Here is a 20,114-nt window from a genome sequence, read left to right as displayed (position 1 = left end):
AAAAAAAGAGTTAGACGCTTAACCAACTGAGCCACTCGGGCACTCCTTGTCTATAGTGTTAATAGCTATCCCTGTTATATTATTGTGTGACTATGAAACTTCATCCATTTGATGTTCTCCAGCCTTGAGTAGCTGCCCACCTATGGCTCCTACTTCTTAACATCCCTGAGCTCAGGTGCTAGTTAGTTACCTGACATTGTGGGGCTGCTTGTCACAGGACAGCACAGTGCTTGCAATGGACTGCTGCAGGTGCTGTCGTTGCCTCCTCAGGATCTGCTGGAAGTCATCTTCCAGGGTCTGTACCACATAACGCAGAAAAAGGACTCTCCCAGGCAGATTTTGCCCCTGTAGAAGAAAAAATGAGAAGTATTTCCTCTCAATTTCCTGATGGGTGAGCATTCGGCTCTCCTAAATATGAAGCCCAAGCGAAGGCCATGCATCACGAAGTATGTCTGTACCTAAAAGAGAAGCTCCTGAGAGAGAGCAGGCAATCGAGGTTGTTTTAAAAGAGGGAAAACAGGGCAATCCCAGAGCCTGGAGGCTCAGGACTGTAGACTTCCTAATTTTAAGAGATAGATAGCCATGAGAAGTCGTCTCTCACTAAACTTGACTATCAGTCTCAGGATAAACCTCAAACTGTGGGTATCAGAATAGAGAGACAAAAACTGGTTCCTATATGATCCTGTTGAGCTGCTGGATCAAGCAGTCATGATGTCCATACCACTGCTGAACTTCTAGTAACGTGAGCTGATTCACATCCTTATTGTTTAAGCAAGTCTGAGTTGAGTTTTCTGTTACAGGTGAAATGATTCTAACTGAGAAAGCTGAACTGTTGTAGGTAAAGAGCATGGGCTTTGATGGCACAGAGATCTTATGTATTTATTTTTGTTTGATTGTTTTAAACCCAGATCTATACTCATTCAACTTGCCCTTCTGAGTTTCACTGTCTCTTGATTTAAGTGGTGATAATTTTAAATATACAAAAGCCAGTATAAATACCTGTGACATGACAAGCTGACATGCACCATTTGTTGATTTCCCTTTACTGGGAGACAAGTGCTGGGACGTAGGACCAGGAGCTCGGGCTTTCAAACTTCAAAGAATAAGGCCCCAAACTGTTTCTGGATTCTTTAGGAACTTTTCAAACAGCAGGGGGTTGGTATATACTCTGAGAATATAAACTCATGGACTAGGGTACAGTTTAGTAAGCAGGAAAACGAATAAACATTGTAAGCACATATGATTTCTTTTTTTAAGAGGTGAGAGGGGCACCTGGGTGGCACAGTCAGTTGAGTGTTGACTTTGGCTCAGGTCATGATCTCACAGTTCATGGGTTTGGGCCCCACATTGGGCTCTGTGCTGGCAGCTCAGAGCCTGGAACCTGCTTTGGATTCTGTGTCTCCCTCTCTCTCTGGTCCTCCCCTACTCATGCTCTGTCTCTCAAAAATAAATAAACGTTAAAAAATTCTAAAATAAATAAATAAATAGGTAAGGATGTGATAACTTTGTCTTCCAATGTGCACATTTTTTTCTAATCCTCATTAATTAGTGCAAATGATTTTTTAAAAGTTTATTTATTTTTGAGAGAGAGTGTGCACAAGCTGGAGAGGGGCAGAGAGATAGGATCCCAGGCAGGCTTTGCACTGTCCACGTGTAAGTGGGGCTTGAGCTCACAAACCACGAGATCGTGATCTGAGCCGAAATCAAGAGTTTGATGCTTAACCAACTGAGCCACCCAGGCACTCTGGTGCAAATTTTTTTAAAATCAAGTAATTATGCTAGACTTATGATGAAAGTCTTTCACTAACACCACTCTCCACTACTGCTTGCCCCCTGCAGTACCCTAGAGTGAAATTTTACTCTTCTGAAAGTTACTCTAAACATCTCTAAAAAATGCTCGTATCATTACTTCTTGATTTATCAACTTTAGACATTATCTATTGGCTTCTCCTGTGTTAGATAAAGATTTAATTCACTTATGCCACTTCCCATTTCTCTTCCTAAAATAACTATCTCAATTTATGTTCCATCATCTACAGATAGTATCTCTTGACACCCAATTTTATAAGATAAAGATGCTATAAAAGCCCTACTACTCAGAGATCCTATCCCTTTTCACTTCCTAATCTTTATCATCTAGGGCTTTCCATTGTCAAGGCTAAAATTGTTTTGTTTTGTATATAAATTGATTCTAAATATTATAACTAAATAGTGTTTACAGTGTGAGGACTATGTTAAAATTATTTACTACACTGGAAAGCCATATAGTACACTAAGAAAATAATTTCTTTCTTGTTAAGCTTTTTGATTTTCTTAAAGTTTCTTTTTATCCTCCCTATATTGCCTACAATTATCACTTTGCTTCTTTTAACTCCTCAAGAATGGTGTTGAATCTTGAGAATATCCTTCTTTCCCTTTTTTTTTTTTTTCATTTTTAAAAACAACTTTTTTGGGGCGCCTGGGTGGCTTAGTTGGTTAAGCGTCCAACTTTGGCCCAGGTCATGATCTTGCAGTTTATGGGTTTGACGCCCACATCAGGCTCTGTGCTGACAGCTCAGAGCCTGGAGCCTGCTTCAGATTCCGTGTTTCCCTCTCTCTCTGTCTCTCTCCCACTCAGGCTCTCTCTCAAAAATAAATAAACATTAAAAAAGAAAAACCAACTTTATTGACAACCCTTATAAATTCACCCACTTTAAATGTGCAATTCAATGATTTGTTGTAAATTTACTGAGCTTGGTAACCATGGCCATAACCAATTTTTAGAATATCTTTATAACTGAAATAAGATCCCTCATGCCTATTTACAGTTAGTTCCCGTTCCCATCTCTAGCCCCAGGCAACCACTCCTCTACTTTATGGCTCTACTGATTTGCCCTTCTGGACATTTCATATATGGAGAACTATACACTATATGACCTTGTGTAAGTGGCTTCCTTTTATGTAGCTTAATATTTTTTGAGGTTTGTCCATGTCACGGCATATATCAAGAGCACTTTTTTTAATTACCGAATAGCATTCCCATGTATGAAGATAGCACATTTTGTTTATCCGATTGTTTTTTAAATTTTTTTTACTTTTATTTATTTTTGAGAAACAGAGTGAGACAACGCGTGAGTGGGGGAGGGGCAGAGAGAGAAGGAGACACAGAATCTAAAGCAGGCTCCAGGCTCTGTGCAAGCGGTCAGCACAGAACCTGATGTGGGGCTCGAACCCACAAATTGTGAGATCATGACCTGAGCCAAAGTCGGAGGCTCAACTGACTGAGCCACCCAGGTGTCCCTATCCATTCAATTGTTGATGGACATTTGGGTTGTTTCCACTTTTTGGCTATTATGAATAAGGCTGCTATGAACATTCACATGTAAGCCTTTGTTAGACATATATTTTCATTTTTCTTGGGTCAGTATCTGGAAGCTGAATAGCTGGGTCATATGATAAGTTTATGTTTAATTTTTAATTTTTAATTTTTTTATTTTATTAAAAAAATTTTTTTTTAACGTTTATTTATTTTTGAGACAGAGAGAGACAGAGCGTGAACGGGGGAGGGTCAGAGAGAGGGAGACACAGAGTCTGAAACAGGCTCCAGGCTCTGAGCTGCCAGCACAGAGCCCGACGCGGGGCTCGAACTCACAGACCACGAGATCATGACCTGAGCCGAAGTCGACTGCTTAACTGACTGAGCCACCCAGGTGCCCCTATGTTTAATTTTTTAAAGGAACTGTCAAACTGTTTTCGACAGTGGCTGTTCCATTTACTTTCCCACCAGTTATGTATCAGACTTCCTGTATCTCTACTTTCTTGCCAGCATTTGTTATTGCCTACTTTCTTTTTAAAATTGTGGTAAAAAGACATATAACATAAACTTAACTATCTTAACCATTTATTTTTTATTTTTGAGAGAGAGCACAAGTAAGGGAGGGGCAGAGAAAGAGAGGGAAACACAGAATCCTAATCAGGCTCCAGTCTCTGAGCTGTCAGCCAGAGCCTGATGCACGGCTCAAACCCACAAACTGTGAGATCATGACCTGAGCTGAAGTCGGATGCTTAACCGACTGAGCCATCCAGGGGCTCTGTATTTTTTTTTTTTTTTTTTTAAGTAGGCCTCATGCCTAGCATGGAGCCCAACACGGGGCCTGACATCAAGACCTGGGCTGAGACCAAGAGTCGGATGCTAACCAACGTAGCCACCCCTATCTTAATCATTTTTCAGTATATTCACATAGTTGTGCAACAGATCTCCTGAACTTTTCCATCTTGCAAAATGAAACTTCACACACAATGAACAATCATGTCCCATTTCCCCCTCCCCCCTAGCCTCTGGTAACCAACATTCTATTTGCTTTTTATATTAATGACAGCTATAGATACTTTGTGTATGTCAAATTATACAGGGTCTTTTTATGACTGGCTTATTTCACTTAGTATAATACCCTCATTATGGTACCATCGATGTTGTAGCATATGGGATTTCCTTCCTATTTAAAGCAGAATATTTCACTATACCTGTATATGCCACATTTTGTTTACCATGTCATCTATGGATGGACGTTTGGGTTGCTTCCACTTCTTGGCTTTTGTGAATAATGCTGCTATGAACATGGGTGTGCAAATATCTCTTCAAGACACTTCTTTCAATTCTTTTACACGTATACGCATGTGGGAATATATGAAGTGGGACTGATGGATCATATAATAATTTTTTTAATTTTTTGAAGAAACACCATATAGTTTTCCACAGTGGTTGTACAATTTTATAATCCTACCCACAGTGGGCAAGTGTTCTCATTTCTCTACAAATTTGCCACAACTCATGACTTATTTTCTGTTAAAAAATTTTGTTTTAATAGTGGTCATCCTGAATGGGTGTGAGATGATATCTCATTGTGGTTTTGATGTGCCATTCTTTGTGATTTAGTGATGTTGAGCATCCTTTCATATGCTTGTTGGCCACTTGTATATCATCTTTGGAGAAATGGCCATTCAAGTCCTTTGCCCTTTTAAAAATCAGATTATTTTGTTGTTCAATTTTCCCTTTAATTCTGTCAGTTTTGTAATAAAATGTTTAAATGTTGTTGAGTTAAGGAGCTCTTTATATATTCAGGATATTAACCCTTTATCAGATATGCAATTTTAAAATGTCTTCCCCTGGGCGCCTGATTGGCTCAGTTGGTTGAGTGCCCGACTCGATTTTGGCTTAGGTTGTGATCTCACAGTTGTGGGATGGAGCCTGCGTGGGATTGTTTCTCTGTCTCTCTGCCCTCCTCTGCTCATGCTTGTGCATGTGTGAAATCTCTCTTAAAAAAAAAAGTGAAAAAAATACTTTATAAAAAAATAACAAAATGTTTTCTATTCCATAGACTGTCTTTTAATTCCAGATTGTGTTCTTTGGTGCACACGTTTTAAACTTTGATGTAGTCCCATTTGCCTATTTTTGCCTTTTTTTTTTTTTTTTTTTTTTGCCGGTATCTTTGGTGTCATATCAGAGAAAAATGTAAAATCCAACTGTCATGAAGCTTTCCCCTATATTTTCTAAGAGTTTTATAGTTTTTGGCATGATGTAAGAGATCTTTGATCCATTTTGAGCTAATTTTTGTATATGGTATTGGATAAGAGTCCAACTTCATTCTTTTGCATATGGCTATCCAGTTTTCCCAAAACCATTTGTTGAAAAGGCTATCTTTTTCCATTGAATGGTCTTGGCACCCTTGATGAACATCGTTTGATCATATTCACAATTTTTTTTTTCTGGGTTCTCCATTTTACTCCACATGTCTGTAGGTCTGTCTTTATGAGATTACCACACTGTTTTGATTACTGTAGCTTTGTAATATGTTTAAAAATCAAGAAGTATGAATACTCCAACTTTGTTCTTTTTCAAGATTGTTTTGGCTATTCAGGGTCCTCTAAGATTCCATAGGAATTTTAGGATGACTTTTCTATTTCTGAAAAAAATGCTGCTGGGATTTTGATAGGGATAGTGCTGAATATGTGGATTACTTTGGGTACTATTGACATCTTAACAATATTAAGTCTTTCAACCTATGAACATGAGATGTCTTACCATTTATTTATGTCTTCATTTTCTTTCAGCAATGTTTTATAATTTTCAGTGTGCAAATTGTTTATCTCCTTGGTTAGGTTACCTCTAAGTATTTATTGTTTTTGATGCTATTGTTAACCGAACTGTTTTCCTAATTTCGTTTTGAGATTGTTAGGACACAGAAATGCAATTGACTTTTGTGTGTTAATTTTGTATCCTGCAACCTTGCTGAATTTGCCTATTAGCTGTAACAATCTTCCTGTGTGGAATCCTTAGGGTTTTCTTCATATAAGATCATGTTATCTATGAACAGAGATAATTCTTGCCTTTAAATTCAGATGTCTTTTATTTCCTTCCTCGCCTAACTGCTTTGGTTAGAACTTCCAATACTATGTTGAATAGACGGGACAAAAGCAGGTATTCTTGCTTTATTCCTGAACTTAGAGAAAAAGCTTGTAGTATTTCACCATTGATTATGGTTTGCTGGGGTTTTTCCATATAGGGTTTTTATGAGATAGTTTCCATCTATTCCTAGTTTTTAGGATTAAAATGTGTTGAATCTTGTCAAATGCATTTTTTTGCATCAATTGAGATGATCAGGTGGTTTCTGTCCTTCACATTCTGTTAATATAGTGTATTTGACTGATTTTTTTATATTGAACCATCCTTGTATTCCCAGATAAATCCCACTTGATCATAATGTATAATCCATATGATATGCTGCTGAATTTGGTTTGCTAGTATTTTGCTGAGGATTTTTGCATGAGCATTCATAAGGGATATTGGTCTACAGTTTTCTTGTAGTGTTTATATCTGGTTTTAATATCCAGATGATGCTGGTTTCACAGAATGAAGATACTTGCTATGAGATCTTTTAAAATCTATTGGGACTTGGGGCACCTGGGTGGCTCAGTTGGTTAAATGTCTGACTCTTGGTTTCAGCTCAGGTCATGATCTCATGGTTTGTGAGTTTGAGCCCCACATCAGGTTCTGCCCTGACAGCATGGAGCTGCTTCAGATCCTCCCCATCCATCCCTCTCTCTCTGTCCCTTCCTTGCTTGCCCTCTCTCTCTCAAAATAAATAAACTTAAAAATTTAAAATCTATTGGAACTTAATTTATGGCCTAAAATAAGGTCTTTCCTGGAATATGCCCCTTATGCACCAAGAAGAAGGTGGGTACTGTTGTTGGTAGACTATTCTGCATATAATTATTAGATCTGGTTAGTTTATTGTGTTGCTTAATTTCTCTCTTTCCTTACTTATCTCCCATTCTGGTTATTCTATCCATTATTGAGAGTTGGGTATTGAAGTCTCCAACTATTAATATAGAACAATTTTTCCCTTTGGGGTGCCTGGGTGGCTCAGTCGGTTGAGCGTCTGACTTTGGCTCAGGTCATGATCTCGCGGTGTGGGAGTTTGAGCCCCCATGTTGGGCTCTGGGCTGACAGCTTGGAGCCTGGAGCCTGTTTCAGATTCGGTGTCTCCCTCTCTCTCTCTGCCCCTCCCCTGCTCATGCTCTGTCTCTGTCTCAAAAATAAACATTAGAAAAAAAATTAAAAAGAACTATTTTTCCTTTTGATTCTATCAGTTTTTGCTTTGTATCTTGATGGTCTGTAATTAGGTACGTAAATATCTATGATTATTGTATCTCAGAGTTGTATTGAACCTTTTAATTAGTACATAATGTCCTCCTTTGTCTCTTGTAACATTTTCTGACTTAAAGTCTATTTTGTCTCATATTAGTACAGCCACCTGTGCTCTTTTGGTTACTATTTGCATGGAATATCTTCTCCCATTCTTTCACTTTGAATCTACTTGTGTCTTTGGATCTAAAGTGTTTTTTGTAGATAGCATGTAGTTGGATCATGCCAATCTGTGTCTTTTGATTGGAGAGTTTAACCCATTTACATTTACATTTTAAAGTAATTGCTTATAAGGAAAGAGGGTCAGTCAGTACAGAGTGTGACTTTTTTTTTTTTTAATGTTTATTTATTTTTGAAGGAGAGACAGAGCATGAGTGGGGTGGGAGCAGAGAGAGACGGAGACACTGAATCAGAAGCAGGCTCCAGGCTCTGAGCTGTCAGCACAGAGCCCAACATAGGGCTCGAACTCATGAGCTGTGAGATCATGACCTGAGCCGAAGTTGGATGCTAAACTGACTATGCCACCCAGGCTCACCCTAGAGAGTGTGACTCTTGATCTCAGGGTTGTAAGTTTGAGCCCCCTGTTGGGTGTAGAGATTACTTAAAAAAATAATAAAAAGCAGTTACTCATAAGGAAGGATGCACTTGTGTCATTGTACTGTTTTCTACACGCCTTATAGCTTTTTTGTCCCTCATTTCCTGCATTATTGTCTTTTGTTGTTAGTTGATTTTTTGTAGTGAAATGTTTACATTCCTTTGTTGCTTCCTTTTGTGTCTCTAGCTATTGTCTTTGTGGTTACCATAATTACATTTAATATTCGAAAGTTAAAATACTCTAATTTGAATTTGTACAAGCTTAACTTCAATAACATATAAAAACTGTTGCTTTACAGCTCTGTCCTTTACTGTTTTGGTTGTTGATGTCACATAACTACATCTTCATACAAAACAAATTAATAATTCTTTTAAATGCATTAGTGTCTTTCATTACATAGAAAGCAAAATGTGGAGTTTCAAAGTTATAGTAATACTAGCTTTTAGACTAATAATTATGAAACTTGTATTAGTCACTTAACCATATAGAAAACCAAACATTATAAATTGTTATTACAATCATAGTTTTTGTAATTGTCCATGTATTTACCTTTATTGACATCCTTTGTTTCTTCATATGGCTCAAGTTACTGTTCAGTGTTTCATTTTACTCTGCAGGACTCCCTTTAGGCTTTTTTTGCTGGGCAGGGCTAGTGGAAATGAACTCCCTCAGCTTTTGTTTATCTAGGGAGGTCTTTATTTCTGCCTCATTTTTGAAAAGCAGCTTTGTTGAACATGGAACTCTTGGTTGAGTTTTATTCTTTAGCACTTTGAATATACTAGCCCACTACCTTCTGGCCTCCAAAATTTCTGATGAGAAATCTGCTGATAATCTTATTGAGACCTTGTATGTGATGTGTTGCTTCTCTCCTGCTGCTCTCCCTCATTTTTGAAGGATGGTTTGGCCAGATATAGTATTTTTGGTTAAGAGCTTTTTTTCCTTCAGCATTTTGAATATATCAGCCCACTGCCTTGTGACTTGCAAGATTCTGCTAAGAATCTTGCATGCGGTGAGCCACTTTTTTCTTGCTGTTTTCAAGATTCTGGCTTTAGCTTTTGTTAACTTTTGACACTTGATTTAATGTGTCTTGGTGTGGGTCTCTGGTTTAACTTCATTGGAGTTGAACTTCACAAATCTGTATATCCATTTCTTTCCTCAGGTTTGGGGAGTTTGGGGTCATTATTTTCTCAAGTAAGTTCTCTGCCCCTTTCTCTCTTCTTCTGGGGCTCTCATAATACATATATGGCCCACTTAATAATGTCCCATGGTCCCTTAGGCTCTCTTCAATTTTCTTCATTGTATTTTCTTTTTGCTCTTCTGTCTCAATGATTTCAAATGACCTGTCTTCAAGTTCATTGCCAGTTTTCTTTTGCCTGGTCAAGTACGTTGTTGAATCCTTCTAGTGAATTTTTCAATTCAGTTACACTTTACAGGTCCAGAATATGTTTGATTCTAATAGTTTCTTGTTTAATACTCTCATTTTGTTCACACATAATTTTCATGCTGCAGTTAGTTGTCTATCTCTGCTCTCTTTTAGTTCCTTGTACATTTTTAAGATAGTTCAAAAATACTCTTTTGTCAGGGGGGCACCATTTAAGCATCCAGCTCTTGATTTCAGCTCAGGTCATGACCTCATGGTTGTGAGATCTAGCCCCACGTCAGGCTCTGCACTGAGCGTGTGCTCTTATCTGTCTTAATTTCCCAAATGGCTTGCCTTTGTCTCAGGAGCCACAATCTCTTGCTTCCCTGCCTGTGGAACAGTGCTCACCTGTCTTTTCAGCAGCTTCCAAACTATACCACTATCCCCATCAGTGATCTGAGTCAGGTGAGAAAACAACTGTCCCTTGTGCAGCTCCCTAACAAGCCAGGACACTGGCTCAAAGTCCACTCTTTTGTTTCCATCTTGAGGGAGGAGCCGGGGCATGTGAAGTTTCCTTCCAGTTGCACCATGATAAGCAGGGTCGGGGGAGGGGCATGGGCACACCAAATAACACAAATCTTCCTACTCCTTTCATTGAGCCCCTTCTCGATTATGCATTCTCCTGGGTACTGAGGCTTCTCAACTGATCTCCAGAGTTTTCACAAAAGTATTCTGGTCCGTATGTTTTTCTTAATTTGGCGTCTCCATGGAGAACAATAGCCTGGAGCTTGTTTATCATCTAGGTGATGTTTCCCAGATCATTCTTAAAGCCCTCAATTATTCTGCTCCAATCTGGACTGACTGCTTTGTAGGTCTACTATTCACCATAATTTTAGGAATTCTCTGTATTATTCTCTTGGATTAGATCTAGTGTTCCCTGGATCCTGTGCCACCCTCTTTCTTAATCCCTTCTTCTTTAGATGCATACCTTTAGGTAACTGAAGAAATGGGTGTGAGGATATTTTTTCAAGTTCCCACATGTCTGGAAATGTCTTTATGTTACACTCATACTTGAATAATAGTTTTGTTGAGTATGGAATTCTAAGCTGAAAATAATTTGTTCCATCCAAGTGCTCTGGGTGAGCAGACAGAATCCTGGCCATTTAGAGATCCCTAAAAGTCAGAATGCAGAAGACTTCTTTTCTGCAGCACCAACTGTATACTAGGTGCCTTTGTTTATGACGGATGTTTCATTCAATGTCTTTAGAAAATAAGTGCTCTGACTTTTCGCCTGAAGGGTAGGTAACCTGATGACTGAACTTTCTGTACTCAAGAATGGAAAGACTGTCAGTTCTATCTGCAAACTTTCAACAGATTTACAGCCCACATCTGACTCTAACCCTCTTGTATATATTGTGTTTCTGAGTTGAAAACCTCTTTACTCTAAAGGGAGATTTCCTTTCTCCTTGACTGCAGCCACCTCTAGATGTATTACAGCCTATGGCTTTCTCTGCCTAGCTTCACCAGTCAACACTTACATTTCCTTTAGTGCTTCTAGTTTTCATTCAAATCTATTGCCCTTCCCCTTATTTTCATAGCCATGGATTTATACCTCTCACTATTCATCTACTATTATTTTCAATGGGATCTCAAGAAGGAGAGGGATAAGTGAAGGTACTCAATTTTGAATTGGAAGACAGCACATACCATTTCAAAAGGAGATTTTTGGTGAGGGTGGGAATATAAGGATGGAATAATGGCAAAGACTTTACTACCAGATTTGTCATCACTTTTGTTTCTAGTTAAAACTTCCTATGCAAAAGATACACCCTCATAATTGTTATGTTACCTCTTCCTCCATGACATAAGTGAGCAGCTTCCAGTCCCACTCCACTGTCTTGGCATTAGCTGGATGTAGCCTGAAATTCAAGGGACATCAATTAGAATTCTAGAGGGTATAGTGGAAGAAGGGATAGGATCTGGAAGATGACAGAAACAAAAAAACCTCCTCTTATCCTCACTGCTTTTGTCTATCCTTTGACATGATACCATGTCATCTGACGGTAGTAGAACTTCAGTTTTTTTGCTACCCAGTATTCGCTTCTCTTTTGGAAGACATTAGTACCCCGATTTTGCCTTGAAGAAATCAACTCTTTATTACTATTAGTCCATTAGCTTTACCCTACCAGGATCCCAGCCCATGAAGTATATTGAGCCAATCATGATATTCTATCCCTCAGTTCAGTGATTGGTTCAAAAATGGGCTCATGTCCTATGTTATTGCAATTAAAGCCTACAAGACTAAATTTCAGAACTTTTGTGTGATTATAAAGGAAGTGGGCTTTCTCTCACAAAAGCTGGAGGCTGAGAAGACTACTATGTGGAGCCTCAAGAGAGAAGCAAAGAGGAAAATGGATCCTGGTAACCATTCTGAACTGAATTAAGTCTTATTCCTAGGCTTCTAGTAAAATAAATAATTAAATTCTCTTTTATCAGCTGTTACAGCTAGTTTGGATTGGGTTTCCCATTAGTTGCAATCCAAATAACACTAATACACTAAGTCACCCTCTCTAATTGGTTAGCTCAATCAAGCTCAGGCAAGAGAAAGATGTGCCCTGAGTCCAGATTCTCTAGGAGATTCACCAACATCAAAGGTTCATACTGTTGAATTTTCATGAGAAGCATATAGGCCTCCTTCAGTACATCCACGGTCTCAGAGCCACTGAGCAGGATTTTCTGGATGATGTGAGCCACAATTTCTCTGGGTGGGTAATGCTGGGGTGACACAAAGTCCATCAAAAACTGCACAGTCCCCAGGGGAAAATTTTCTTCAATGGTGTTTGTTACCATTCTTAGTCTTCGATGAGGAATGGGTTCTAGTTTTTGACTTTTACTCTGTAGAGATAAAAATAAACCAATTAGAACAGGTTTCTATAGACATATATACACAGGATCTGAAACAGATTCAAGACAGCAAAATTTTCCATGCATTTGAAAAACAAAAAATAAAAAGACTGAAAAGCCTTATCTAAAAAACTTTCAACGACATGGAAAAATACTTATATTAAGTTAAAAAATAAGCACTCACAGTTCTACATATAATATGATTTCATCTGTGCTAAAAGCACAGAAAAGAAGTACAAGAGTCAAGAGCTAGCCTAAGTAGATTTTGGAGTGAAGGTGGGAAGATAGGGTAGTTGTGATACTATTATCAGATACTTAGATAAAGAGAGGGAGACACAGAATCCCAAGCAGGCTCCAGGTTCTGAGCTGTCAGCACAGAGCTTGATGTGGGGCTCAAACTCACGAACTGTGAGATCATGACCTGAGCTGAAGTCAGACGCTTAACCGATTGAGCCACCCAGGTGGACCGAAAGATGCTTTAAATATGTTTTATTGTTAAAATAAGATCCCATTTTATTGATTTACTGTCAACAGTAAATGTTAAGTTGCTTCCCTCCCACCTCCCAAAAGTATGTATATAAAGACTGGGAGAGAATATGTGAAAAGTGGTTTTCTATTATCTGGGGTGCTGGAATTACAGATGTTTTGCCTCTATACGTTCTTCTGTATGTTGCCATAATAGATACATATTACTTTCACAATCAAAAGGAAAAACATGAAAAAGTTTTCTGACATCAGAATATAATAACAATAATGACGATAATTTTTGAACATTTGACTTATACTCATCTTAATTCTCACAGCCCTACTACTACTATTATTATTCCTACTATATAGATAAGGAAGCTGAGGTTTAGAGAGTAAGGACTTGTTATGCAACAAATGTCAGAAGCTGGTTTCACACATGGGTGGTGTAACCCCATATCTACCCTCTAAATTCATACTACCTCTCAACAACAAAACCAGTAATAATAAATATATTTTTGTTAAAAATCCCCATTAAAATATTTTAAATGCCTATGTTTAAAAAGGCAACTGAGCAGCAAGTATTATTTTTAAAATCTGAGAATAAGTATTAAACCTATTATTTTACTTTATTATTATTTTTTTAATTTTACAGAGAGAGAGAGAGAGAGCGAGAGAGAGCACGCGCATGAGTGGGGAAGAGAGGCAGAGAAAGAGAGAGAACATCTTTTTTTTTTATTTTTATTTTTTTAACACTTATTTATTTTTGAGACAGAGACAGAGCATGAACGGGGAAGGGTCAGAGAGAGAGAGAGAGACACAGAATCTGAAACAAGCTCCAGGCTCTGAGCTGTCAGCACAGAGCCCGACGCGGGGCTCGAACTCACGGACCGCGAGATCATGACCTGAGCTGAAGTCGGACCCTTAACCGACTGAGCCACCCAGGCGCCCCGAGAAAATCTTAAGCAGGCTCCATGTCCAGTGCGGATCCGATGTGGGGTTTGATCTCATGACCCTGGGATCATGACCTGGGCCAAAATCAAGAGCTGGATGCTCAACTGACTGAGCCACTCAGGCACCCCAAGTATTAAATTTAAAACATCAACCAAAGGTCTGACAGCTTATATATGACAGTAAAACAGTGATGACTAGAATTGTCCTTCCAGAAAATTTTCCGGAGAAGTCTAGTTAGCTTTCCTTATGCCTCACATCACCTAAGGGTAACCCCTTATCTCACTGATCAGAGACCAATACTGTACATGTCATGTAATGAAAATTAAGAGCCAGAGAAGAGAAGAACAAAAAACAATATTGCTTTTGTGACTATTTCACATGTGAGGCACTTTACCTATATTTGAACCTATATTATGCATTTCTTGCCTACAAATGGGGACATCTACAGCAGATAAAGTTTACAAATTCTTTTGATGCCCATATACTTAAGGGGAACTAAGACTTATAGTTCTTTAGGCCTTGAAAGGTGGCTTTGTGCTTTATGTATTTATTTTTAGGTCAAACAACTTTATGATATGAGCATTATGACTTATTTTAGAGTAAACAAAGAAAGACTCAGAGGAGTTAAGGCCAAAGGCTGGTAGGCGGCAGGCAGCGTGGGGACTGGCTAAGATGTTCTGGGGGGAAAACGACCTGGTTGAAGAAGGACTTATTAAAAGCCCAAAAGAAATAATAGGAGAGACCAAAAAGATTTACAGATGGATTCTAGATGGCCGAAGTTCTTTAAGGTAAGAAATAAAGATGAGGAAGAAAAATCCTCTTTGTTTGGCCTAACTGCCATCTTATAATCCAAGCTGTGTTTACACAGAAAGGGGATGTGGTGTCCCATTTGCATCTACTGGCAGCCTCGCTACTTTGTGCAGCACTTACAAAGCACTACGGCCTTGACTAAGGAAACACAAACTCTCTCAAGTCCTCCAAATGCTCTTGATAATGGACTGATATATCACCATCCTGAGGCAAACCCACAGGAATAAAGAGAATGAGTTAGGGTAGTTAGGGAGAGTCATTCAGAAAGAGAAGACATAAAACGTATTAGAAGATACAACAACAATTAAAATGAGAGAAAAAAATTCAGTCTTCAAGGCCAAATCGATGTGAATGCCTGAAACAGGCTACATGGGATTCCTGATTGCTCCAAGAATGCACCTTCTGAATTCATGGACTACCTCAAGCCAGTCTTTTTTTTTTTTTAAGGTTTATATATTTATTTATTGTGAGGGAGAGTGAGCCTGAGCCAGGGAGGGGCAGAGAGGGAGAGAGAGAGAGAGAGAGAGAGAGAGAGAGAGAGAGAGAGAGAATTCCAAGCAGGCTCCGCATTGTTGGTGAAGAGCCTGACTTGGGGTTTGACCTCATGAACCATGAGATCATGACCTGAGCTGAAATCAAGAGTCAGAGGCTTAACCAACTGAGCCACACAGGTGCCCCTCAAGCCAGTCTTCTTAACATTGAGAATATAGTTATGGATGATGAAAAAATAGTTTCATATTGTAAAACCTAGCCGCAAACTTTTTCTTACATCTGCTAAGAAAAGCATCTGGTTTAGCTCTCACAGCTTAATAAAGACCAATGGGAAGTAGCATTTCCATTAAAATCTTTTTTTTTAATGTATATTTATTTTTGAGAGAGAGAGAGAGAGAGAGAGAGAGAGAGAGAGAGAGAGAGAGAGAGAGAGGAAGTGTGCATGCACTCATGAAGAGGGGAGGGGCAGAGAGAGAAGGAGACAGAGACTCCCAAGCAGGTTCTGCACTGTCAGTGCAGAACCTGTGGGGTGGGAGGGGGGTCAGGTTCGAATTCATGAACTGTGAGATCATAACCTGAGCTAAAATCAAGACTTGGTTGCTTAACTGACTGAGCCAGCCAGGCGCCCCTCCCATTAAAATCTTAAAACTGAATTTCCTCCCCAAAAGTCAGAAAGTAATAATTTTGGAAGCACTGAAGTGTCAAGGGTATCACTATTTCCGTGATATGGGAGCTGTAATAAGGGCATCAGGAAGGGAAAGGCATAGGAATTGAAGAGAAGCATTTGATGAAGACCTATAATGAGCCAGACACTCTAACAGACACTTTTACATATGTTATGTCATTTAATGATCCTGTGAGGTATGTTTTTATCTCCATTTTACGTATAGGATAGAAGCTAAGGCTCAGAAAGGTAAAGTGACTTCTACAGTGCCAGTTTTTCACTGTGGGGGTGAAATTTGAACCCAGGTCTGACTCTACACTACATGGTTCCACAAGTGGAGGAAAGATAAAAATATCAAATTTATACTGGGCCTGTTCTTTCATGCATATTTATGCTAGGCCTATACAAAGGACACCTAATCCCTAGGGGAAGACATATTAGCTCACCTCTCTTGTGTCTTTATCTGGTATTAGTGTCTGGAAGAAGAGGTGATGCACTGGAGGTCGTAAGAAGTACTTCAGTCTATGCAGGCATGGTCTGCTGTATAACCCACCTTGTGGTGTTCGTGCTTGTACCTGGGCAGACTCGGGGTTAGCAGGCTCTGACAGTGATCTCTCTTTTCTAGCTGGTGTTTCTGTAGCAGAGAGCCAAGGAACTTTCTCTAAGGAAGTTTCAAACTGTGGAGACTGTGGACTGGGAGAGGACCTTGGAGAAGATGGAGCTGAGACATCCATAGGGATGTCATGGTTCTGTATATCATTTTGGGGAGGGTCAGGCCAGTCTTGTCGTAAGTGAGGCAAATCTCCAAGTGAGCGTAGCATGTCTCCTGGCAAGCAAGGCATGTCTCCAGCTGAACGGAACATATCTCCTGGGAAGTGTGGGACTGCTCCAGGTGAACGTGGCACGCTTTCTGGTGACTGTGGCGCATCTGCTGGTGACTGTGGCATGTCTGATGGTGACTGTGACGTGCTTACTGGTGACTGTGGCACATGTCTTGGTGACCGTGGCACGTCTTCTGGCGACTGTGGTGTGTCTCTTGATGACTGTGGCACATCTCCCAGTGACTGTGGCATATCCCGTAAGTGTGCCACATCTTGTGGATATGATATGTTTTGAGGTGGGCCTGGTACATCTTGAGGTAGGCCCAGAGAGTCTTGAGGTGGGCACAGTGAGTCTTGAGGTGGGCTGGGTGAGTACTGAGGTCGCCACGATGAGTCTTGAGGTGGGCTCGGCACATTCTGCTGAGGGCATGGCATCTCTTGAGGAGGGCATGGAACTTCTTGAGGCGGGTGAGGCAAAGCTTGTAGTTGGCACTGCATGGTTTGTGGTGGGCATGACAAGGCTCGTGGTGGGCACGAGGAGGCTCGTGGTGGACAGGGCGAGGCTCGCAGTGGGCATGGCAAGGCTCGCAGTGGGCATGGCAAGGCTTGTGGTGGGCAAGGCACATCTTGCTGTGGGGTTGGCAAGGGTGCCCTCTGATTGCTGCTGCTACCATTATTGCTTGTTGGGGAACGGGAGTGAACATCTGAAGATAGCTGTAGGCTTGCCAAGAAGCCAAGGTCACCTTTGAATGCAGTTGAGCTGCAATTTGGCTCTGCTGCATAAATAGAGTCCCCACTGACGGATGTAGGAGGTTGTGGACCTTCAAATGCGGTTTCTTCCAAAAGGTCCAAATCCACAGGATCGCTGTTAATGATTCTCCGTGCTGCAGGCCGAGAGCTTCTGTCTACCCGCCCTTCCATCACCTCTTTGCTGGAGAGGCTGGCACATGTCTGAAGACTGGTTGGCTCCTTCTGGGAAGGAGCAACAGGTTCTAGGGTCAAGTCGAGAGTGGCAATAGGTCTATTTTCTTCTTCAGTTCTTGTCAGGTCAATCACACAGAATCCATTGCGATCCTTTGCCCTTGGTCTGGTTTCTCTGGTTAAGTCAATGAAGTCCTGTTAAAATATTATGAGAATATAAGTGGTCAAGTAGGGAGCCTTTGCTTTATCTAAGAAGATCTGCGTCTGAGCTTTTAAGGATAATCATATTTTACCTTTTCACTTCACTGAAAATTTATACATTTTATATACCATAAGCATTAGTATTTCCTTTGGTCAAAATTTTGCTACTGTCAATCTGTCAATTTCTATACCATCTTAAATTATCCAAATGCCACATGCATATAACTGAGGGCATAGTGGGAAATTTTTTCTGATCCAAGGTAAATAGGGGAGTTGTAGGGAAGATTGTAACCTTAAGTCACAAGGGAAAAAGCAACCTTTGTTTGGAAAAGCAACTTACTTACTTACTTACAACAGAAACTAAAGAAGGTAAGCTAATATAGGAGAATCTACTATGTGCTAAGAACATGTTGAGTGCTTGTACGTACCTTTAACTTTCACAATATCCCTATCAGGTAGGCCTTATAATCTCCATTACACAGATGGGGAAAATGGAGTTCAGAAGAGTTAGGTCATTACCTAAGGATTATACAATTAAGTCACAGACACACACATTCAAACCCAGGTCCGTTTCCTTTTTTTTTCTCTGTACAACTTCATTCAATATATAATTACCTTATAGTCAGATATGTAGAGTAATGCAATAACAGTTATAAAACCAACAGTGGGGCGCCTGGGTGGCGCAGTCGGTTAAGCGTCCGACTTCAGCCAGGTCACGATCTCGCGGTCCGTGAGTTCGAGCCCCGCGTCAGGCTCTGGGCTGATGGCCCAGAGCCTGGAGCCTGTTTCCGATTCTGTGTCTCCCTCTCTCTCTGCCCCTCCCCCGTTCATGCTCTGTCTCTCTCTGTCCCAAAAATAAATAAAAAACATTGAAAAAAAAAAAAATTAAAAAAAAAAAAAAAAAAAAAAAAATAAAACCAACAGTGTAAGTCTGAGCCCTAACTAGGTTCGTTATTGGAAAACCTCCTATCTTTACCTCCATTCCTTGCCAAAATGATTAGGTACTTCATAAACCCTAATGACACCTGCCCATGGTACTAAAATCAATCTCTGTGCCATACACATGTTAAAATATTGTACTCCCTTTCAACTCTCAAAACTGTCTCAGTGTGGATGAAAATTAATAGCGTAATTATCCATCAATCTCATTGATGAATATGAATGCAAATATTCTCTATGAAGTATTAGTAAATCCAGTATTTAAAAAAAAAGTTCCATTTCTGATCAGAAGGGCTAGCTAGCTACTCTGCTCAACCAACCTAATAAAAGTGAGAAATTATATACAAATGTAAAAACACGGGAGAGGTTATAACAAGAAAAACTGACCAAAAAGAAAGCCAGTGTACCTATATTAATGTCAGACAAAGTAGATTTCAAGGAATATAGTGTTACTAGAGATAAAGAGGCTACTGTACAATAAAAGACTTATTTCATCAAGATATAATAATTTTAAAACTATATGCCTAATAACAGTCTCCATAAAGCAAAAACAGATACAAGGAGAAAAAGGAATATCCAGTCATTGTAAGAAACTTTTACATGTCTTTCTTGATTGATAGATTACTCAAACAAAAAAATTATTATGGATACAAAAGATTTGAACACTTTTTTTAAAGTTTTAATTTGAGAGACAGAGAGAAAAAGAGAGGGGGGGTGGTGGGGCAGGGAGAGAGAATCCCAAGCAGGCTTTACACTGTCAGTGCAGAGCGTGACGCAGGGCTTGAACTCATGAACTGCGAGATCATGACCTGACCTGAAATCAAGAGTTGGACACTTAACCGACTGAGCCACCCAGGTACCCCAAGATTTGAACACATTTAGTAAGCTGCATCTGAAGGACTCAGAATAGATATTCACAATTACACGAAATATTTACAAAAATTGACCACAATCCAGGAGTCAAAGTACATCTTAGTCAATGTCAAAAAGATTATCACTCAGGCCAAAATACTATTAGGCTAGGAAGCAGCACAAAAGAATAACTAGGAAAAACTCCATATAACTGCAAATAGGTCAAAGGAGGAATCACAAATTAGAGAAATTTTAGAACTGAACAATAACAAAAATACCAGTTATTAAAATGTGGCATGCAGAATCACTATGTAGAAAAAAATGCACACTTACACACTTAATTAGAAAAGTGGAATGGAAGAAAATTAACATGCTAAGCACAAACCTTTTGATAGCAGAAAAAGGAAAAAATACCCCAAAGAAAGCAGAACAGAGGAAATAACGAGAGCAGA

General features: G+C 39.5%; 1 protein-coding gene across 2 annotated transcripts in view; it reads right to left on the bottom strand.

Moving 5' to 3' along the window:
* The window catches only part of SIMC1 (SUMO interacting motifs containing 1), an 86,233-nt gene that overhangs the window by 30,915 nt on the left and 35,204 nt on the right, over positions 1-20,114 (bottom strand). Inside the window, exons 2-5 of one of the 2 annotated variants that reach the window (XM_058723866.1) lie at positions 16,375-17,865; positions 12,287-12,534; positions 11,489-11,558; positions 191-345 (exon numbers count right to left, since the gene is read on the bottom strand). In XM_058723866.1, coding sequence (XP_058579849.1) covers positions 191-345; positions 11,489-11,558; positions 12,287-12,534; positions 16,375-17,865 — 1,964 coding nt within the window. The remainder of the gene's footprint in view (positions 1-190; positions 346-11,488; positions 11,559-12,286; positions 12,535-16,374; positions 17,866-20,114) is intronic. The other variant, XM_058723876.1, reaches the window with a different exon arrangement.

This window comes from Neofelis nebulosa, chromosome 1 (genome assembly GCF_028018385.1).
Source record: "Neofelis nebulosa isolate mNeoNeb1 chromosome 1, mNeoNeb1.pri, whole genome shotgun sequence".
Classification (NCBI taxonomy): Eukaryota; Metazoa; Chordata; class Mammalia; order Carnivora; family Felidae; genus Neofelis; species Neofelis nebulosa.
The sequence above is the reverse complement of the archived record's forward strand: the minus strand, read 5'-3'. Positions and strand labels throughout refer to the sequence as shown.